The 23,570-nt window shown below is 40.1% G+C and overlaps 1 protein-coding gene and 1 non-coding gene across 4 annotated transcripts; both read right to left on the reverse strand.

The window, feature by feature from the left end:
- Window positions 1-4,086: 4,086 nt before the first annotated feature.
- On the reverse strand, window positions 4,087-23,263 carry KLHL23 (kelch like family member 23). 3 transcript variants are annotated; one of them, XM_042243749.2, is made up of 5 exons: window positions 23,119-23,263; window positions 22,531-22,620; window positions 20,987-22,201; window positions 17,213-17,365; window positions 4,087-6,923 (listed from the first exon to the last, which is right to left on the reverse strand). In XM_042243749.2, the coding sequence occupies exons 3-5, from the start codon at window positions 22,197-22,199 to the stop codon at window positions 6,613-6,615; spliced, it is 1,677 nt and encodes a 558-aa protein (XP_042099683.1). In that variant the 5' UTR covers window positions 22,200-22,201; window positions 22,531-22,620; window positions 23,119-23,263; the 3' UTR covers window positions 4,087-6,612. The 3 variants fall into 3 exon arrangements, with proteins under 3 accessions (XP_042099683.1, XP_014948857.2, XP_011989737.1); XM_015093371.4 differs by lacking the exon at window positions 22,531-22,620; XM_012134347.5 differs by lacking the exon at window positions 23,119-23,263 and having other exon boundaries at window positions 22,531-22,783.
- On the reverse strand, window positions 13,515-13,586 carry TRNAC-GCA (transfer RNA cysteine (anticodon GCA)). The gene has a single exon. It is a non-coding gene; the product is annotated as a tRNA-Cys (tRNA).
- Window positions 23,264-23,570: the final 307 nt, after the last annotated feature.

A 23,570-nucleotide genomic window follows, 5' to 3' on the forward strand; every position in this document is an offset into this window, starting at 1 on the left:
CCATTCTTTTCTTCTGTCTGATGTAAAGTCTCAGGTGGTAGTTAGTCAGTTGCAACCTCACCTCCCCATTTACTATTTGGAATTTTGAAGAGGTCCAAAATTTTTGAAAATTTATACCCAAAATGCTTGTTAGTATTATTATTCTGAGAATGGGGTGTGTGTGTGTCTGTGAGAGAGAGAGAGAAAGAAGTGGAATAAAATGAATTATAAAGTGATTTTTTTAATCCTGTTATGCCAGGTGATTTTGAGAACCAGGATACTTTCTGTGAAAAAAAACGGATACAGATATTGGGCTAAAAAAGACTAGGTAAATACCCTGTGGAGCTTTTACCACTTCCTGACAATGCTGGGACCTTAGAAATTTTTAACTGTAATTATTTCTCTCCTGTATTTAGTATTTTTATTATTATGCATTTTAACTTTAGGCCTAGAAACATGGGACAATCTAGTAGCAATAAGCATCTGTAGTATCCAGACTATGGTCTTGAAATACCAGTTTTCACTGCAAGAAATCAGGGCTGCTTGGAGAAATGGCTGATTAAAGGTTTGAGGAGGGAAATGTTCAAGATGAATCAGGAGAATCTTGTCACACCAGATAGCAAAGGAATCATCAAAAACTACTGGAGTTGTGCCAAAAGGAACTGGGAAGCTATCTTCAGAGCCTTTCACTGGCCCATGATGATAAATGGAGCATCAATAAGAGTAACTGCAGTGGACTGAAAGATGCTAAGTGTATTTAAATCCATGAGTTCATGATGATTTAAAAAACCAATAAATCTAATAAATCACCTTTGAAGGATGCTAACAATTATTCATTTTGCAAACCGATACATAAAGTTAGGAATCAAGCCATTTCTTTTACCTTTCCCATACAAACTATACCTCCAGATAAACAACTAGTAAGTGAAGGAAGATTTCTCTTTATAGAAATATTTCAACAAATACACCAAGAAGAGAGAGCACTGGAAATCACCATTTTGCAACCCCTAATGAATTAAGGATTACGTATTGAGCATCTGTGGCTGCTAACATCTGAAAGAGACAATTATGTCTTTTGATGAAGGAACACACCACCACCTGTGAAGCAGTTTTGACCAAAACAAAAGAAAAATGAAATCTGAATCTGATTAAGCTTTTGGATTTAACTACAAACTTACAGGAAACATGGAGGACAGAGGAATATGCTAAACTACACAATAGGAACACAATCAGTACAATCTCAACCCTGGAAAAACAGAATAAATGATCTAGCTTCTTCAACAAATAAATTGCAAGGAGTTAAAGAAAGATATTATTTGTTCTAGTTCTGCGAAAAATATCGCTGGTAGCTTGATAGGGATTGCATTGAATTTGTAAATTGCTTTGGGTAGTATACTCATTTTCACTATATTGATTCTTCCAATCCATGAACATGGTATATTTCTCCATCTATTAGTGTCTTCTTTGATTTCTTTCATCAGTGTTTTATAGTTTTCTATATATAGGTCTTTAGTTTCTTTAGGTAGATATATTCCTAAGTATTTTATTCTTTTCGTTGCAATGGTGAATGGAATTGTTTCCTTAATTTCTTTTTCTACTTTCTCATTATTAGTGTATAGGAATGCAAGAGATTTCTGAGTGTTGATTTTATATCCTGCAACTTTACTATATTCATTGATCAGCTCTAGTAATTTTCTGGTGGAGTCTTTAGGGTTTTCTATGTAGAGGATCATGTCATCTGCAAACAGTGAGAGTTTTACTTCTTCTTTTCCAGTTTGGATTCCTTTTATTTCTTTTTCTGCTCTGATTGCTGTGGCCAAAACTTCCAGAACTATGTTGAATAGTAGCGGTGAAAGTGGGCACCCTTGTCTTGTTCCTGACTTTAGGGGAAATGCTTTCAATTTTTCACCATTGAGGATAATGTTTGCTGTGGGTTTGTCATATATAGCTTTTATTATGTTGAGGTATGTTCCTTCTATTCCTGCTTTCTGGAGAGTTTTTATCATAAATGGATGTTGAATTTTGTCAAAGGCCTTCTCTGCATCTATTGAGATAATCATATGGCTTTTATTTTTCAATTTGTTAATGTGGTGAATTACATTGATTGATTTGCAGATATTGAAGAATCCTTGCATCCCTGGGATAAAGCCCACTTGGTCATGGTGTATGATCTTTTTAATGTGTTGTTGGATTCTGATTGCTAGAATTTTATTGAGTATTTTTGCATCTATGTTCATCAGTGATATTGGCCTGTAGTTTTCTTTTTTTGTAGTATCTTTGTCAGGTTTTCCAAAGCAATCTTGAGAAAGAAGAATAGAACTGGAGGAATCAACTTGCCTGACTTCAGGCTCTACTACAAAGCCACAGTCAACAAAACAGTATGGTACTGGCACAAAGACAGAAATATAGATCAATGGAACAAAATAGAAAGCCCAGAGATAAATCCACACACATATGGACACCTTATCTTTGACAAAGGAGGCAAGAATATACAATGGAGTAAAGACAATCTCTTTAACAAGTGGTGCTGGGAAAACTGGTCAACCACTTGTAAAAGAATGAAACTAGATTACTTCCTAACACCACACACGAAAATAAACTCAAAATGGATTAAAGATCTAAATGTAAGACCAGAAACTATAAAACTCCTAGAGGAGAACATAGGCAAAACACTCTCCGACATAGACCACAGCAGGATCCTCTATGATCCACCTCCCAGAATTTTGGAAATAAAAGCAAAAATAAACAAATGGGACCTAATTAAAATTAAAAGCTTCTGCACAACAAAGGAAAATATAAGCAAGGTGAAAAGACAGCCTTCTGAATGGGAGAAAATAATAGCAAATGAAAGAACTGACAAACAACTAATCTCAAAAAGATACAAGCAACTTATGCAGCTCAATTCCAGAAAATAAACGACCCAATCAAAACATGGGCCAAAGAACTAAATAGACATTTCTCCAAAGAAGACATATGGATGGCTAACAAACACATGAAAAGATGCTCAACATCACTCATTATTAGAGAAATGCAAATCAAAACCACAATGAGGTACCACTTCACACCAGTCAGAATGTCTGCGATCCAAAAATCTGCAAGCAATAAATGCTGGAGAGGGTGTGGAGAAAAGGGAACCCTCCTACACTGTTGGTGGGAATGCAAACTAGTACAACCACTGTGGAAAACAGTGTGGAGATACCTTAAAAAATTGCAAATAGAACTGCCATATGACCCAGCAATCCCACTGCTGGGCATACACACCGAGAAAACCAGAATTGAAAGAGACACATGTACCCCAATGTTCATCGCAGCACTGTTTATAATAGCCACGACATGGAAACAACCTAGATGTCCATCAGCAGATGAATGGATAAGAAAGCTGTGGTACATATACACAATGGAGTATTACTCAGCCATTAAAAACAATACATTTGAATCAGTTCTGATGAGATGGATGAAACTGGAGCCGATTATACAGAGTGAAGTAAGCCAGAAAGAAAAACACCAATACAGTATACTAACACATATATATGGAATTTAGAAAGATAGCAATGATGACCCTGTATGCAAGACAGCAAAAAAGACACAGATGTGTATAGCGGACTTTTGGACTCAGAGGGAGAGGGAGAGGGTGGGATGATTTGGGAGAATGGCATTGAAACATGTATACTATCATGTAAGAATCGAATCACCAGTCTATGTCCGATGCAGGATACAGCATGCTTGGGGCTGGTGCACGGGGATGACCCAGAGGGATGTTGTGGGGAGGGAAGTGGGTGGGGGGTTCATGTTTGGGATCTCATGTACACCCGTGGTGGATTCATGTCAATGTATGGCAAAACCAATACAGTATTATAAAGTAAAATAAAGTAAAAATAAAAAGTTTTTAAAAATAAATAAATAAAAATAAAGAAAGAAGAGCTAGCTGGGGAACTTATAGATGAAGAGACCTTAAAAAGTTTTTCATGCATGTGAAAATAAAGGTTAATGTGCCCTTAAGCAAGTAGCCTAGATCTTGATCCTATTTCACTTGCAGTTTAAAAATAAGATTTGTGAGAAACAGCAACTTTCAAAATTTTGATAATTAGAGTCTTAATTAAGTCATACTTAAAATCATCTCCACAACTTTAATTATTTTGTAAAATAGTGTTTGCCGCCCCCTCAAAAGCAATGGCTTACATTTAATTACAATAAAATATTTCTCAGTCATACAACAGTGATTTGGAACTTGGAACCATTCCAGCTGAAATGTTTATCTTTCTTAATCCGTTCTTGGTACATATATCAAGAGCAAAAAAAAAAAAAAAGAAATTTTGCAGAAAACAGGAGCTGGAAATAAAACATCTCAGATCACAAACTATTTTTCAAGATCCTTCACGCACCTCCAGATACTTTTCTGTAAAACTGATACCATCATCCTTCAGAAATGTTAGACCCTGAGAAGACTAAGATGGGATTCATGATCTCAAAATTAGCCAAGAGACATAATATGCACATATAAATGTTAAATTCTTTAAATGTAACAATGGGAGTTGTACTGTGGCTGAAACAGTTAGGAAAGAATTTCCAGTGGTTAGGCTTAAGTCAGGATTTTATAAGATCTGGACAAGCTGAAAAGGAGGTAAAGATGATCCTAACTGTTCTCATCTGTTCATAAAAGAGCTCTCTAAAGTACTACTGGATTAAAAAAATATTGGTTCAGCATTAAATGCAGATATTCTTAAAGGCAATAAAATTGTCTATAATTCAGTTATAGGATGAAATAGTCTATAATTTAGTTGTTTCATTAATTCAGAAGCTTAACTGTTCTTCAATTCAACTGGCCCCAATTCAAGCAGCTTTACCATATATACAGTGATTTATTTGTTTTTATTGAAAATACAAAGTAATATTAAAGAAAAGTATTTAAATAATTTAAAAATCATTCCATATCCCCTACAGTAACACACTGAATTTCAGTTCTGCATATTACTTTCCACATGCATGAAGATTTTATAGTCATGATAGTGTACATATCATTTTATATTGTTTACTTTGCTTACCATATCACAGACATGTCCACGTTTCTACACAGTATTCTGAACAATTATTTTAATGGCAGTATAAGACTTCACTCTTTTTATTAACCCAACTTTCTTCTTTGACATTTAGATTATTTCCAATTTTTTGTTATTGAAAATAATGCAGACATAAGCAGCCTCATGCATTTATCTTTCTGTTTGTTTGTTATGCTTTAGGTTACAATATCAAGGAGTAAAATTTATGAGGAAAAGATATGGTCATTATTATGGCCCTTTCTATGTAGTACCATATTTATTCCCAAAGGGTTATATCTTTTTTAAATGCCTTTTGAAATGAATACATTAAACAGGTTCCTTCTAAAATTTAAAAATAAGTCAGAAGAATTAGGTAGTTTTACAGTTACATATTTAAGGTTAAAAATAATTATTGCCTCTTAAAAAATGATGAGTGTGGGTAGATGATCTAACAGATTTTACTGAGTTTAGATGAGTTAAGCAATGCTTCCTTCCAAACTTTTCTCAAGTTATGGCACACTTGGAAAGTGATATGGTGGGTACGATGGAGAAAATGGACAAAGATGCTTCTAGCCCAGAAGCTGCAGCCACCCAGACCACCTCAGGCAACCCCAAGAGATGTGGGATCCATGTCTAGGCACCTCTGTCACCCAAAGTACCAGTGTGCCTGGGAAGGGAAGCTCTAACTGACAGTGGGTTAAGTGACTCAGTCCAGTTCACAAAATCTAGGTAGTGGAAAATGAATTCAAATTTCTTTTCATTAATGTATTTTCTACTATATTACAATGTTCTACAAGCTTTCCAGCTCAAAGTTCAATTTCATATGCAAACACATATCTATACTTATGAACAAAGAGCATTTTCTAACATGTTTAAATTAAAGATACCTAAACTAGCAATTTACATCAAAGCTGAAAATTAAAAATAGTTCTTAGGATCAGCAGATATTCAACTACTTTCTCTGCAGTTTTTTGTATTTTCCATTCTTTTAGTTTATAAACTCTATGAATAGTAATAATCTTCTGCACAGTATCTTGTATATCTCTGTTGTCAGTAAATAATCATAACAATAAATAATACATACTATGAAAGAAAAACACTAAACTTAATTCCATTCTAAATAATTCTAAAGGTGAAAAAAAAGCTTAAGTGTTGATTTTGTAGAGGTAGAGAATATTCCTCCTTGTATTTCAAATTCCTTGCTAGCTAAGTGGAAACAATGTACACTATTACATTACAGGATTGTAAGAGACACCTCAATCCACAGAATGATTTTGACCTAAACCCAGTGTTGCTGCTACCAGGAGAAAAAATTTGCTACAAAGGCATTTCACCTTTGACCAAGTGTCCAGCATTCCAAATCACCTTTGATGAGCAAAGATTATAGGTGTTGACTCCATTGATTTATTCAACTGTAAATATACAAAAGATTTTTCTTGACCATTAATCACTAGGTTGAGGTGTAGAGTGGGGGTTAGGAATAAGAATTTACCTATTATGTGCCAGGCCACAGTAACAAGTAAGAGACTCCAAACCCTACATTCTTTTCTTACTACACCATGAAACAGTGACTACTTGGTCATTTCTTTGGACTTGATCAGACATTATACACACAAACACACCCATGGGACCTCATGGCACTTGGAAGATTACCCACAATTTCCCACTTATTAAGATCTGGATCATATTTCTCAATGCTCTGAAGATACGTCCCCTTTGAGTAGGAATAGCCCCCAGTGACGTAAATGCATCCATTCATGATGACGGCACCACACTCCATCCTCCTTTCCATCATGGGCGCGATCTCTCTCCACTCATTCTGTTCAGGGTCATAGCATTCTGCGATTGTAGTTTGTCCACCAACTAGATAGAGCTTATTTTCAAATGGGACTGAACACAATCCATATTCTATTAAAAAGAAAAAAGAAAGCACATTTTTATTAGGGTAAACAGAAGAGATGCCTCAGGGTAGTGATGTAATAATGCTTTACAAGTTGGCTTACAAAAATAGAGTAGTGGTGACATTTTGATTCCAGCACACACTACTGCAACACGGACCCTTAAAATCCACTCCCAGTCATCAGGTTCAGATAACTAGTTCCTGCCACTGTCTTTCAGATTATCCTTAAACTGGCTTCTCAGGGTGCTGGGAAGAACTCATCCTCAGACCACTACCCTTCTGGGAACTTCCCAGCACAGGCACCTTTTCTCTATGCCTGTGAGTAAAAGGTGTAGCAGCAGAGTCCCTCTGCCATGAACATGTCCTAGGTAACTGGTGTAGGATCCTTCGGGCCTTAGCAGCTAACCCTCAACTGGTACGTGCTGCCACAGATGCTTGCCTCTCTCATACTGCTGGTTAAGTTAAGGCCACAAGAAGTTAGAGAAACACAAGCCAGCTTGCTAAGGGAACTACAATCTGTGACCTTGAGAAGCTGCGGAAGGTCCTCAAAGGCAGAGGGCTGCTGTGTGAAGTCTGTCTCATGGAGCTGGGAGTCCACTTCTTGGGGCTGAGCCTTCCAGGCTGTTTTAATTTCTTCCATTTTATGTCCCCCTCCATATTCAAACCTGGTGGCTATTCAAGGCCCTGGGATCTCTGGCAACCTCACTTCCTCTCCATTCTTCCAGGGCTGTGTCTAGGATGAGGCAAGTGATGTGCCTAGAGCACAAACCATGACGAGGTGCTTCCTCTCCGAGTGACTCCTTCCATTTTGTGCCTCAGGTGTCTCGCTTGCCTGACGCTAGTTTCCCAGCCCTGTTTCTAACATCCCAGCCCTTAGTGCTCACATCTCTCCCAGCCTGGGAGTTCATTCTGTGGAATGTCAACTACAGACCTGAAGGAAGAGCAGGAGTTTTCAGTGGGATGAATATTATAGCAAACAAATGAAGAGTTAGCTTTCCACTGCTGAGCTGTTTCTTCTGTCTGGAAGTCTTTTCTTTGCATAGCTGCCTGCTTCTCGTCATTCAGTTCTCATCTTACTGTCAACTCCTCACTGGGCTTTCTCCTGTCATCCAACCTGCAGGAACCAGTCAGCTGTCTCTACCACATCACCCTACTCTAATTCTCTCTGTAGTATGTCTCACGATCTGATGTGGTTCCTGTTTACAGTCTCTCTCTTCCTTCCAGCAGTGCAGGAACTGTGTCCTGCCCAGTGCTCCATCCTATTTGGAGGATGGCAAATGTCTGGCACCTTGTAAGGACTCAGTAAACGCTTGTTGGATCAATGAATGAATTGTACCTTGTACCCTCTGTGCCCAAATATGCACTCCCAATACTTCATGGAAAAAAAACTTATAAGGCCTTCTTTAGAAAGAAAGAACGCACAATCATTTTTTGATTTCCCCTGTAAGTAGGGAAGACAGGTTCTTATCAGTAAAGCTGTTGCTATTTAGGCTTCAAAGCATAAGGAAAAGTCTGAGAAGATTGGTCTTTCTGCTTTGAGTCCATATGCTGGTGTTCTCCAGTGTCTGACATCCAAGAATTCTCCCACCTCTGAAAATCCATTTATTCCTTTTCAGTTAAATAAATGTAGAATTTTTATAGGATTTAATTAGTTTTTGAGTACTTGTGACATATTATTTTTATACATTATGAGTCATTCTGTTAAATGGTTACTGTGAAAATTAATGATGATACAAAAATTTTATCAGTTGGTATAAATGATTCAACAGTGAGCTTAGTAGGCTATTTTTAAATTATTCAGATCTTGCCAAAAAAAAATCATCATTTTGTGACTAAGGTTAAAGAAGACTCTCAATCTTTCCATAGCAACAAAAATGTCCAAAATAAAGTGACTCCTGGGCTCTCTATTCTGAGTCATTGATGTATGTATCTGTTTTTGTGCCAGTACCATACTCTTTTGATTAATGCAGTTTTGTAGTATAGACTGAAGTCACTGATTCCTCCAACTCTGTTCTTTTTCAAGAGTGCTTTGGCTATTCAGGGTCTTCTGTTTTTCCATACAAATTTTAACATTATTTATTCTAGTTCTATGAAAAATACCCTTGGTGTTTTGATAGGGATTGCCCTGAATCTGTAGATTGCCTCAGGATAAATGTGGTCATCTTAACAATATTAATTCTTCCAATCCATGAACACAGTATATCTTTCCATCTGTTTGCATCATCTTCAATTGTTTTCATCAGTGCTTCCGTTTTCTGAGCACAGGTCTTTACCTCTTAGGCAGGTTTATTCCCAGCCATTTTATTTTATTTTTTGATGCAATGGTAAATGAGACTGTTTATTTAATTTCTCTTTCATTGTTAGTGTATAGAAATGCAATAGATTTCTATATGTTAATCCTGTATCCTTATGAGCAATTACTCTACAACAAAGGAGGCAAGAATATACAATGGAGAAAAAAAAAAGTCTCTTCAGTAAGTGGTGTGCTGGGAAAACTGGACAGCTACATGGAAAAGAATGAAATCAGAAGGTTGGCTCACACCATATACAAAAATAAACTCAAAATACAGTAAAGACTTAAATGTAAGGCTATTTACTATAAAACTCTTAAAACATAAGCAGAACACTCTTTAACATAAATTGCATCAAGATCTTTTTCAATCCACCACTTAAAGAGTTCAGTTCAGTCGCTCAGTCATGTCCAACTCTTTGCAACCACTTAGAGTAATGAAAACAAAAACAAAAATAAACAAATGGGACCTAACTAAACTTAAAAGCTTTTGCACAGCAAAGGAAGCATAAACAAATTGAAAAGACAACCCTCAGAACCCTCAGGAGAAAGTATATGCAAATGAAGCAACTGACAAAAGATTAATCTCCAAAATACACAAAGAGCTCATGTGACTCAATATCAAACAAACAACCCAATCAAAAAATGGGCAGAAGATCTAAACAGACATTTCTCCAAAGAAGACATATGGCTAAAAAGCATATGAAAAGATGTTCATTATCACCAATTATTAGAGACATGCAAATCAAAACCACAATGCAGTATTATCTCACACTGGTCAGAATAGCTATGATCAAAAAATCTATAAACAATAAATGCTGATGAAGATGTGGAAAAAATAGAACCTTCCTATATTGTTGGTGGGAATGCAAACTGGAATAGCCAGTAGGGAAAACAGTACGGAGGGTCCTTAAAAAACTAATCATAGAACTACCATATCTTCCAGAAATCCCATTCCTAAGCATACATCTGGAGAAAACCATGATTTGAAAAGATACATGCACCCCAATGTTCATTGTAGCACTGTTTACAATAGCCAAGACATAGAAGCAACTTAATGTCTATGGAGACATGAATGGATAAAGATGTGATATATTTATACAACAGAATATTACTCAGCCATAAAAAGGAATAAAATAATGGAACATAGGTAGATCTAGAGATAATCATATTAAGTGAAGGAAAGTAGACAAAGACAAATACCATGTGATATCACTTACACGTAGAATCTAAAAAAATGATACAAATGAACTCATTTACAAAATAGAAATAGATTCACAGACATAGAAAACACACTATGGTTACCAAAGTGGGTAGTGTAGTGGGGAGATAAGTAAGAGTTTGGGGATGAACATATACATACTACCATATATAAAACAGGTGAACAACAGGAACTTATTGGATAGCACAGGTAACTCTACTCAATACTCTGTGAATGGTCTACGTGGGGAAAGAATCTAAATGAGAGTGGAGACACACATGTATATAACTGGTTCACTGTGCTGTATACCTGAAACTAACACAATATTGTAAATCAATTAAACTTCAATAAAAATGAACAAATAAACATTTTTAAAATGACAAAGCAAAAAACACAATGATGAACAGATAAAGATATGATGTGTGTGTGTGTGTGTGTGTGTATATATATATATATACATACATATATATATATATATAAAGGAATACTATTCCACAATAAAAAAGAATGAAATTTTGCCATTGGCAACAATGGATGGATTTGGAAAGTATTAGGGTTTCCCAGGTAGCACTAACAGTAAAGAACTCTCCTGCCAATGCAGGTAAATGTAAGAGACGCAGGTTCAATCCCTGAGTTGGGAAGATCCCCTGGAGGCGGGTATGGCAACTCACACCAGTATTCTTGCCTGGAGAATCCCTTGGACAGAGGAGCCTGGTGGGCTATGGTCCATAGGGTCCCAAAGAGTCAGATAGGACCGAAGCAACTTAGCACACGTGGAGAATATTATGCTAAGTGAAACAAGGCAGACAGAGAAAGACCAACATTGCACGAATCACTTACATGTGGAGTCTAAACTATAAAACAAGCTAGTGACTACAACAAGAAAGAGCTAGACTCACAGACTAGAGAACAAACTGGTGGCTACCAGTGGGGAAAGGGAATGGGGGAGGAGCAAGATGGGGCGGGAGACTAAGAAAGTATCAACTATTATGTATAAAATAAATAACTAGAAGGATATATTGTAAAACACAGGGGATACAGCCAATATTTTATAATAACTATAGAATATAAAAATGTTTTAATTATAAATCACTGTTGTACATCTAGAACTTATATTGTACATAAACTACATCTCAGTTTTTAAAAAGTATAAAAATAAAGGGATTCCTGGTATTTATTCCTATTACCCAAATGCAACATAATGTTCTATTATAGTTGGTGGAAACCTGCTCAGCTGTAACTGACTTTTTTCTTATTGGTTACTCTATGAAGCTACTGAGGCTAAGGTACTGTATCTTGTTTATTGAGCTCCTAGCACTATACACAGCATTAGAAAGCACTCAGCAAATATCTGTTGGACAAACGAATGAATGAGCAATTTCAAACCCAGTATGAAAATAGCTCAGAGTTTACACATAAATGTTCACTATAAAAACATGGCAGTCGCTATTCAGTTTTACAAGAGTGATCGGAACAAAGCCATGCAGGCATTCAGAAACAACCATAATATTTTCAGGTATTCAATATCCACTTTAAAAAAATGCTTTAAAAATTTTACTTAAGATTTTTTTCTCACTGAAAAGAACTGTAAAGCTTATCTAATCTAACTTCCTTATTTTGCTGGAAAGTAAGACCCAAGAGCTTAAGCTGCTGCCCAAGATTAGACAAGTAAATAACCGGCAGAGCCAAGAGAGAACATTCTCCCCACTGGACACAGCTCTCCACGGATTTTTCTTCCCTATCACTTACTGCTTCTCCTGGGTTCTTCACACATTCTTCTTTCTTTCTCAGCTCACCCTTTAACTAATGCTGTTTCTCAAGATTCTGCTCATTTATGTGTTGTTAGTCCCAACCTCCCAAGGCATCTTATTTACCTCCACACCTGGCCATCATCTCTAAGCAAACAATGCCCAGGTCTCTGTATTTACCCACATTCTTCCTCCTACTGCAGAACCACACTTCTCATTGCTTTCTGGACAGCTCTTCTAAGTTGTGTTAGTTGTCCAGTCGTGCCCAACTCTTTGCAACCCCATGGACTGTAGCCCAGCAGGCTCCTCTGTCCATGGAGTTCTTCAGGCAAGAGTACTGGAGTGGGTTGCCATTCCCTTCTCCAGGGGATCTTCCCAACCCAGGGATTGAACCTTGATCTGCACTGCAGGCAGATTCTTTACTGTCTGAGTAACTAGTTCTTGACATTTCACTCAAAACTGAGCTTGTCATCCCTCCACTTCTCCCCTCCCATTGGTTGCTACTTCAGTGCTGCCAGTCAATGAACCAGACAGTCTTGCCCTTATCTCCAATGTCCAATCGCCCAAGGGAGGTGATCACTACCATTCAATCAGTGGTGAACCTGTACTATTCCTCACACCTGCCTGTTTTCCACTCCTACTTTCTACTCCACTGCAGGCTCTCAGTATTTCTCCCTGGCCTATTATAGCTTTAGTAGGCCTCCCTGACATCTTTCTCCCAGTCTACTCTCAAAGGAACTCTTTTCTTAAAACTAAAACTGACAGTGCAGCCTTCTCTTGCTCCGAAACTTTGGCAGTTCTCTATTTTTAAAGTTTACGGAGGCCACTCAAAGCCCTCCGGGACATGATTTTCAAATGAACTTTGTCACTCAGTCTCTCACTCTTCCCTCTTGCACCTCACGCACACTTCTACTCCCAAGAACCGGAGTAAATCTGGAATTTTCCCGTCAGCATTCCTTCATTGGCTAACTTTCTGCCAGAAAGCCTAACTCGTAACAACCTACTCCTGGAAGCCTTCTAAGATTGTCAGATTCCCCTTAACCAGACTGACGCTCTCTCTACCCTCAATCTCAATAGCACCCATTTGTAAGATTGTCTTGTGTTCCTGTTACGTATGTGTATTTACTACTATATTCTGACTTTCTGTGGCAGTAAAATCAATCATCTTTAATATCTCATGTAATAACTATCAATAGAATGGTATCTTTCCGAAGGTAGTGAAGTGAAGTGAAGTGAAGTCACTCAGTCATGTCCAACTCTTTGTGACCCTGTGGACTGTAGCCTGCTCAGGCTCCTCTGCCCATGGGATTCTCCAGGCAAGAATACTGGAGTGGGTTGCCATTTCCTTCTCCAGGGGATCTTCCCAACCCAGGGATCGAACCTGGGTCTCCTGCATTGCAGGCAGACGCTTTATCCTCTGAGCCACCAGGGAATGTTATCTTGAATTTGATGGAATTATACTCCCCTGTCTTTCAACTATACAAAGCAATCACACTTAAAAGCATTAAGAAAAAAGATAACATTTATATTACCTTTTAAAAATAATAACAGTCATTTAGTTGCAGTCTAAGCTACATATCTATTAGGTAGACTCATGACTGGCATTTTACAGTCCTCAGGAGGTACTCCTAAAATGTATAGGAAGCATGTTGTTGTTGTTCAGTTACTAAATCAACGTCTGACTATTTTGTGACCCCATAGTCCTCCTCTGTCCATGAGATTTCCCAGTCAAGAATACTGGGGTGGGTTGCCATTTCCTTTTCCTGGAGATCTGCCCAACCCAGGGATCAAACTGCGTCTCCTACATTGGCAGGCAGATTCTTTACCACTGAGCCACCTGGGAAGCCCCATAGGAAGCATGAGTTGCTATAATTCAGAGGATGTAGATCCAAATGCTTCCCAGGGCCAAGGAGATAACAGGTTAGCCGAATGAAGCAGGCTAGGGGTAAGAAATACAGCAGCCCCCCCACCCCGGCAAGGTCTATGATGTGATAAGCATGGAATAGACTGTGGTGAAATGGAAGCCTCATCTGAAGGGAATAGCCACTACCTGGCCCCAGTGATTGCTGCCAGGAAGGAATATGATCCAAGGTTGACAGATCTTGCAATTTTCCTAAAGGCCAGAAATAATGATTTTTATTTGAAATCTCCTAAATTTTAAATATTGATAACAAGCCAGTTAAAAAATATTTTGAACACTGTGAGAACCAAACAGAAGATATACAACATAGGTGATAATATGATATCTTCATTTCTCATTTTATGTTCAACATGGGCTAAAATGCTCCATGTGGAATTCTATTTCCCAGGGATTGATACTGTAATTTAATATTCATTTCTGACTGATTTTTCAATTTGCCATGGCTTTACATCCTTTAGCTTAAGTCTTACTAAGCCACCTGGAGTGGCTCTCCATCAGTCAACAAGCCATAACCAGTTTAAGTGTGTTATGGAAGATTTATTTTTAAAGGAATCCCTTTATGAAATATAAATTAAGCTTCTAATTTAGACAACTGCCCTCTGATTTGTTGATCTGACTTTTCATATGTTGGATTTTCTTTGTAAAGGTAAGTCAGAATAATATCTAACTTATAAGGTTAACATGAGGATCAAATGAAGTAACAGTGTAGTTGTGCAGAGCATGGGCTCCCAACCAGGCTGCCTGGATCTGAAACTCACAACAGCCTGAGCTAGCTGACCATGGGCAACCTATTCACTGTCTGTGTGCCTCAGTGACCTATAAAACAGTAGTAGTATCTAGTTCACAGGACTGCTGTGGCTCAGATGGTAAAGAATCTGCCTGCAATGCAGGAGACCTGGGTTTAAGCCCTGTGTTGGGAAGATCCCCTGGAGAGGGCATGGCAACCCACTCCAGTATTCTTGCCTGGAGACTCCCATGGACAGAGGAGCTTGAAGGGCTACAGTCCATGGGTTTGCAAAGAGTGGGACATGACTCAGTGATTAACACTTTCACTGGATTAATACATGTGAAAGTACCAGAAAAGTTAGTCCCTGGCACATACTTGGGCTTCCCTGGTGGCACAGAGGGTAAAGCATCTAAACTTAGCTATTACAGGCATACCTTGAAGAAACTGAAGTTCAGTCAGAACATAGTAATAAAGTGAGCATCGCAATAAAGGGTCCACATGTATTTTTTGGTTTCCCAGGGCATAAAAAATTATGGTTACACTATACTGTAGTCTATTAAGCATGCAATAGCATAATGTTTTATATCTAGAAAAATAATAAATGTATGTTAATTTTTTAATATTTTATTGCTAAAAATGCCAATTCAATTAGAATAGAATATTAAAGATCACCAGAACAAATATAATAATTACAAAAAAGTTTAAAAACATTGCGAGAATTACCAAAATGTGACAGGACACAGTGAGCAAAGGCTGCTGGGAAAATGCCACTGACAGAATTCCCAAGGCAGGGTTGCCACAGACCTTCAATGTGTACAAAATGCAGTATCTGCCAAGCACACAAAAACAAGGCATGCCTGTATTCAATATGATGTTATTCTCTATAATTTCACTAGTTGTCACAGAAAGTTGTGCGGATTCTAGGATAATATATCTGAACTACTAGGAGATGGATCACCACCTCCGTGATGTCTTCAAGAGCCAGGACAGCGTCTGGCTGATTGTTGCGAAAGTCCCCCTGCACATGGAGACACAGCCCCAGATTCAGGTGTGCTCGCCCTGAACTGTGAGGCGCCGCACGGTCGAACTAGCTGCATTGGTTAAGAGCAGGAGAGCTTGCTCCCTTCCAGAGAGGCAGACCGCTTACTGGTTATGCCACAGGTTAATGCGCTCAAACTTCCTGACTTTGAATCTTGACCCACCACTTCCAAACCATGACCTTGGCAAAGCTGCTTACCCCTTCTAAGCCTCCATTTTCAAATATGTAAAACGGGTAAACAATACCAACTCACAGGGTTGTAGTTAGAATTTAAGGTAGTATTTCATGCCAAGTGCTTAGGCAGTACTTGACCTATGGAAAGTGCTCAAGAATGTTAGCTATTACTATTATTCTCAGATGGGTCAAGCTTGTGAATTTTGATTATGCTCTCCAGTGACTGACATAGCAGCCTGATGCCATATGGAAAATGATTCAAAGTAGTAATAGTGATACGGTGACATGAAACTTTCCTAATGAAAAGAATCTTAACCAGATGGTATAACTGTAACAAGTTTATGCTTTCCCCTGAGCCTTACCCAAAGAGACAAGCCAAAGAACAAAGGACACCACAGAAGGCAGGCCATTCCTTGTGGGCAGACAAGATCCTGGGATGACTGTTAAGGCCAACAGAGAGCCCTGCACATCACAGGAGTAAGTGCTTCACACCTATTGAAACCCAGAAAGGACATGCTTCTTTTAAAATAAAAAAATCATCTCTTAAAAGGAATTAACAAATATCCTTTCCAACTATTTGACAGACTAGTGTTTTTACCTGTCCATAAAAATTCTGTTTTCTGTAACACATGTAGTAAATGAAAAAAAGCATGCAACTAAGGAATAGGAAACGGAAGAAAAGAAGCTTTGTTAAAAAAATTTTTTAAAGAACTAATACTTTTAACCACACAGGCTTAAAATATTTGTCATGTAAAGACATCAGGGAAAGTATCTGTAGATGTCCTCGAATTGGAATAAGTTAATTGTGATTGTTGTCAGATGAACATGTGACTATTTGGGGCCTTTTTATGATACCCAAGTGTAGTCTACTATAAATTTAGCACTGTCTGCTGCTGCTGCTGCTGCTAAGTCACTTCAGTCATGTCCAACTCTGTGCGACCCCACAGACAGCAGCCCACCAGGCTCCCCAGTCCCTGGAATTCTCCAGGCAGGAACACCGGAGTGGGTGGCCATTTCCTTCTCCAATGCATGAAAGTGAAAAGTGAAAGCGAAGTCACTCAGTCAGGTCCGACTCCCGGCGACCCCATGGACTGCAGCCCACCAGGCTCCCCCATCTACTTCCAGCATATTCTTAGCCATCTTTTATGCTGATAAGCAGCATCACAACATGTGCTATTTGAGATAGTAATTTGTTACCTGGATGTGGGCTGGAGGTGATGAGGCTCCATTCATTGATATCTGAATTGTAGCTCTGGACCTTGTCATAGGTGCAGCTGCCTCTGTATCCGCAGTGGCCGCCAATGACGTAGATAACTTCATGTAAGACACAAGCAGTAGCATTTCCCACGCCTGTGTGTTAAATTACAATCACATCTTCAGATCGGTCTTTTGGTTTTGCAATGAATATTGGACTAAGTTTATTATTGCTTTTGTTAATATGGACATTAGACACAAAGCATTATCCTAGGAGGTATGAAGGATAGAAAAAAAATTTTTTTAAGGCTTCCTCAGTTTTTTTTTTTTTTTAAGGGAGAGGTGAGACATTAATACAAATAATTAGAATGCAGGGTAGAGAACTCCTGTGAGTGTTCAGAGCAAGGAGACATTGCTTTGTCTAGGGGAATCACGGCAGAATTTGACCTGGGCCTTGGTAGATAGCCTTTGGCAGGTAGAGGTAAGAGAAAGCCATCTGAAGAGGAGGGAAAGGGGAACATAAAGACTCATTGGGCAATGTCATGTAGCCCGGATTGATTCCCAGCACTTGAGCAGGTAGGTGGCACTCTGGTGCTGTCGTGTGGGAATTAAAGCTGACGTGGTAAATTGAAGCTGACACGGCAAAAGATCCTCATGCCTGACTAAGAAACATACAATTAATTCGGCAGGACATTTTAAACACAGGAAGAGAGGGATTACAGAAATAGAAGGGCAAGAGTCAGAAAGAGAGAGGTATTGGCCCAGGTGCAAAGTACTGAGGGTCTGACTTAGACTGGGCCTTGAGTATGGGGGAAGGATACCGAGGTAAGAGACACAGGAACAGATGGGCCTCAAAGACTGACTGTGTCTAAGACTCAGTCTGAGGTCCTGAGAAAAACTGGGAAACACCGATGCCACAGAAAAATAAAGAGGAAGTGGATTCATCAGGGGAAGAAGACACGAGGAAGAAAAAAGTGAAAAGAAAGTGCTCAGTCGTGTCCAACTCTTTGCGACCCCATGGACTGTAGCCTACCAGGCTCCTCCGTCCATGGGATTTTCCAGGCAAGAGTGCTGCCGTGGGTTGCCATTTCCTTCTCCAAGGGAGAAAGATGAGGAGGCTCATTTTAGTTGAAAACGCCAGGTTAGTCTTTTAAGCAACATTTTACGTAGCCCATTCTGTGCAAGGTGCAGTTCAATCTCTGTGTACATTTCTACTCCAAAACAAAAGCGAGTTTGTAAGCAGTGCAGTTATGATGAAGGAGAAAAAAGTTAGGATTTTCTAAACAGCCAAGTATTTGTTTTTAATGAATCTTTTTGGCTGTACCGAGTCCCACATGGGATCTTACTTCCCCCACCAGGTACTGAACCCACTTCCCGTGCACTGGAAGCTTGGAGTCTTAACCGCTGGACTGCCAGGGAAGTCCTAAACAGTCAAGTATTTATTTCTTCTCTGTACATGACTAAACTAAAAAAGGAAATGAATTTGAAATTTGACTCTGCCCAATTTCGGTGCTCCTGACTGGGGAAAGCTGCTAGTTCACTTCATGACTACAAAATAAAACAAGTTGGGGAACATAGTGCTATTCTTTCTAGAGACAAATGGGAAACTTAAAGTTCAGCATGAGTCCACCCATCAGAACCAGCACTTGCGAAAAGTACACATAACTGACTGACAAAAGTGTTACCCTTCCCGGGGATGGTCAGATATAATCAAGAATCAAAATTTAAGTTAAAAAATATAAAGTAAAATAAAGTAAAGTAAAGTAAAAATAAGAAGTAAAGTAAAATAAAGTAAAAAGAAAAATTTTAAAATATATATATATAAAACTCTGGAATTTCAGACCCAGCTAGGAGGTAGGGGAGGACTTCAGTGTAAGAGGGTCTTCCATTCCACTCAAGGCTAAGGTGAGAACACTTGCGGCTTTCTTTACGGTATAGACACCCTTGCTGCATTTTTCTTTCCAGAAACATGGTTTCAAATACGGTTTAACAACATTTCATAAAGTAATACATTTCAACCCTCAAAGAAATATACTCTAAACTACAAAACCACTGAATCTGTGATCTTATCATTAAGAAGCAGAAGCAGAAATATAGCTAGGTTTACAACAGCTGCTAAAATATCTGAACTTTCTTTGTTTCTTTCATAGGAAAGGAGTTAGGATATTTAGAGCCACTCTAGGGAGGAGAATTAGTAAATGGGGGAGTCAAGCTCAGGCAGAGTGAAAACCAGAGCAGCAACAGCACTGAGCTTGAAGCCACGTCTCCCATGCTGCCAACTACTGCGGAAACTTTGGGCATGCAGGAGAGAGGCTGTAATTGAATATGAAAGATATTTCTGCCCTATCAAAGCTGACACGTTCTTCTATAAGGATGGTCATGACAGGACTTCCCTAGTGGTCCAGTGGTTAAGACTCTGCGTTCCCAGTGCAGGGACACAGGTTCAGTCCTTGGTCAGGCAACTAGATCCCAATGTTGCAATAAAGGTCAAAGATTCCACGTGCCACAACTACGACCCAGCACGCCAAATAAATAAGCATCTTAAAATGTTCATGACCATCATGCCTAACCCTTACTGAGTGCTTACTCTATGCCTGTCACTGCTCTAAGTGATTCACATGCATAAATTAAACTAATCCTCTCAAACCCTAAACCATGTAATGTTGTTACCCCCATTGTACAGATGGCAAAACTGGGGCACAGGGAGATTAAACCATTTGCCTAAGCTCACCAGCAAGTAAGTGAGAGGTTAAGATTTAGACCCAGGCAGCTTGGCCTCAGAAGCAGTGTGCCTGGTCACAAGACCATTTTGTGTCTCAGGCTTCCTGTTCTCATCCAAGGATCACACCGGGTCAGATTCCCACACCCTCGCTAGCATTAAAAAAGAAACAGAAAGGCCTGGGAAGAAACATCTGGGATAAAATGACTCAAATTTAGTTACAACCTACCAGTTTGTGTGCAACTCCCCAGCACCGATGAATATATGTAATGAAACAAATGAGATTACAGCTTAACTTTTCTTCCAGTAGGAGGGAACAACAGCAAGGCTAATCTGGTACCAAACACAGCGAAAAATACAGTGCCTATCAGACAAATACTGAGACCCAATTGTGTGCATGGCTGTGTGGGCCGCGTGCAGGAGACAGGGGATCTGCCCCTCTCCTCTACCCTCTAAGATATGACTGGAATCACAAAGAGCAGAGGCTATGTGTCCTCTAGTTTTTGAAAGAATGTAATTTGTTATACCCTACAGGGACCAAACCTTTCAAGGTTTTAATGAAAGACCTTTTAAAAGACAGACGAGCAAATGAGAAAAAAAAAAAAAGTGAATATTTAAAAGCAAGACTCAAAAAGCTTTGATTTCAAGAGCAAACAAAGTAATAATAATAATAATAAATAAACATGAATAAAACTACCCAGCTTTTCTCTTCATTTAGCCTTTGATTTAAATATAAATTCTTGACTGAAAGCAAGATGTAGATTCAAAAGAGGCTCTAGAGTAGGTACAATGAATTAGATTGTTTTCTTATATAAATAACATTTCTTTTCCAGCCTGGGTAGCATACTCTGACCAAATAACTCTCAGTCAAGTTGAGGACTGCTATATTCTATTTTTACTTAGAACATTCTAGGTAGCATTACTTGATTTGTATAATCCAACTATAGCTCCAAGGTAGCATTCCAAAGTGATAAATTTTTTATAATGTTATCTGTGAAAGACCCTTTGTCTAATCTCAAACACCTAAAAAATACAGAATAAACACGGTCTGCACTTACCTTTAATCATGTTTGCAATAGGAATCCACTTCTCTTTCAATGGATCATAGAACTCAGCCTCTTCTGCTGGAGCCCCTTTTCTGTAACCACCTAAAGCATAGACACAGCCACCCAAGGTGACTGCACAGTGGTAATACCTGGCATTGAGCATTGGCAAACCTTCTGTCCATTCATCACCTTCACTGTTATAGATCCACACTGTATCAAGAGCTTCAATGTTATCAGTTCTGTAACCTCCGGTTACATAAATATTGGGTCCCAAACATGTAACACCATAACTCTCCCTAGTATAATCTGGTATTTCTGCCCCTTGGATCCAAACATTTGTCAAAGGATCCCATATGTGTACCTCTGATAAAGGGTGCCAGTAATAGCCTCCAATGATATACATTGTGGCTGTGGATCGCTGAGAAATCTCTTTATGCATAGGATTCAAAGCATTGTATATTAGAGATCGGATCTTATTTTCAGTTAATAGGCAGCTTCTTTGAAGGCCTAAAGCTGTTTTTAAATACACTGGATCTATATCTATGTTGATATAGCTTAATAGATTATATAGGCATTCAATTCGATTTTCTACATCATGAGCAGTCCACTTAATAACTGGCTCTATGACAGCTTCTTCTTTCCAAACACTGAGATTCTTTCTGGACAAGATAAAGAGAAACTTTTCAAGGCTGATTTCCAGAAATTCTTCTTGTTGCCATACTTCCTTAAACCTTGAGCACAGAATTCTTCGAGATTCTTTCTCTAGTTCCGGACACACATGAAATTCTGCAAAGGAGTGCATTCCAATACAATTATCAATATCCAAGTGCCTTACCAAAAACTGCTCACATGCTTTCTTCACTGAAAGGAACTGTAGCAAATCAGCTGCTTCAAGCAGGCTTTGAACATTTCTTTTAGTTATCTCAATTTGGGAAGTGTACGCATAATTTACAAGGCCTTCCAAGATATCATGGTGGATGCCAGAGATCTTTATTTTATTTTTAAATTTTTCTTTCATGTCAGCTGTGAACATTGCCTTAAAATAATTGCTGCAAGCAGCTAAAACAGCTCGGTGACAACGGAAGATTATGCCTGAAGGACACTGAAGGGTAATATCAGTAAATAATCCATCCAAGTAAAATGTTCTGAATGCATCCAGAAAATCCACTGGATGCGTGGTATCCTTGAAAAGGTAAATATAATCTTCTTGTCCTTTTAGCGCCATGGCTGCAATAAACATGAAACAAACGTGTTTTCAATTTTGTATATTATCCCAGATAATCAGCACCCAATATTCCTGTCATTACAATGATTGATTAACATCGAATATACAAAACTAGATAGACTAAGTTTAGCAGTCTAAGTCACAAATGCAAAACGTGGATAGACTATTTCATAATTTATATGACAGTCAATTTAATTTCAGGGTAGCTCGTAGTCTGATATGAGGCCCCCGGATTGTTCAGTGGTCCTCTCAAGAAGAGATACTGATTTGCTACCCCATTCACCCAATCTCTTCAATCTGCCCCGAGTTAGCGGTCCTAGAGAGAGCTCACATTTGACGATCCAAGCGTCCAAGAGATCACCTCACTCGAGGCTGGACCTTGGCCGGCCCCAATTCAACCTTTTCCCCGAGCTCCGTCTTCCTTTCAAGTCGCATCGATTGCCAGGAAAGGGATGATAGAAATGTAACTGATTAGAAGAAATCTCGGAAAAGGGAAACCCTGTGCCTTTCTGCTCAAGGAAGGACAGAAAGGAAAGCGGCCGGACGGCGGCCCCGCTATCCCCGCGCCAGCTCCGCGGACTGCCGCAGGGGTTTCCGCGCGCCGCGCGCCTGGGCCCGGAGCCGGCGTTCCCGCCCGGGGACCGCCCCGCCCGGGGGCCGGCGCGGGGACTCGCTCCGAGGGCGCCGCGCGCCGTGCACTGGGCCGGGTGCCGCGTCCCTCTGTCCCGGGCCGCGGCACAGGTGTGGGGAGGGCGACGCGGGCGGCCCCGCGCCCGGCCCGGCCCGCCGCCCGCGCGGCCATTGTCTCCGCGCCGCTGCCGCAGGCGGGCTCGGACGGCGGCGTGGCCTCGCTGCCCGCGTCCGGCCCCGCTCGCTCCCCGCCGGCTGGCCTCGGGCGGCGGGTCCGTTCCGCACCTACCTCCGGCAGTGGCTCCGGGACGCGGTGCGGACCTGCGGGCTAGCGGCGAGCGGGGGCGGGGGCGCCTCCGGACCCTCTGACCATCTTTGGAAGCGGCGCGGCGGCGGCTGCCTGCTAGCGCAGCTCCAGCCCACAAGCGGCTCCTATTTTGGTGCCCCGGCTGCTCCCCGCCTCCAACCGAACAGCCCCCCACGCAGCTGGGGCGCGGGGCCACGCGGGGGAACTCACGGGTGGCGGGGCCGCGCTGCGGGCAGGAGCGGGGTGGGCGCGCGGGCGCGCGCCTGCACTCCTACCCGAGGCTCCCCCTGCCGCAGGTGGGGAGGCTTCTCCGAGGAGACCACCCGGGCCACTTTTCCCTCTTTCCTTAGACCTGTCTCCCTAGCACCCCCCCCCACCCCTCCCACCCCCACGCAGACACTCCCGAGAGTATTCTCTCTAGACAAACTCTCTAA

This window comes from Ovis aries, chromosome 2 (genome assembly GCF_016772045.2).
Source record: "Ovis aries strain OAR_USU_Benz2616 breed Rambouillet chromosome 2, ARS-UI_Ramb_v3.0, whole genome shotgun sequence".
Classification (NCBI taxonomy): Eukaryota; Metazoa; Chordata; class Mammalia; order Artiodactyla; family Bovidae; genus Ovis; species Ovis aries.

What these genes read in the sequence shown, in the direction of transcription:
- KLHL23 (XM_015093371.4), bottom strand. Translation starts at nt 22,199, where the DNA reads ATGGCGCTAAAAGGACAAGAAGATTATATTTACCTTTTCAAGGATACC. An exon ending in TATTGCAAACATGATTAAAG is followed by an intron (nt 17,366 to 20,986) that starts GTAAGTGCAGAC and finishes TTTAACACACAG; the next exon opens with GCGTGGGAAATGCTACTGCT. An exon ending in CACCTCCAGCCCACATCCAG is followed by an intron (nt 6,924 to 17,212) that starts GTAACAAATTAC and finishes TCTTTTTAATAG; the next exon opens with AATATGGATTGTGTTCAGTC.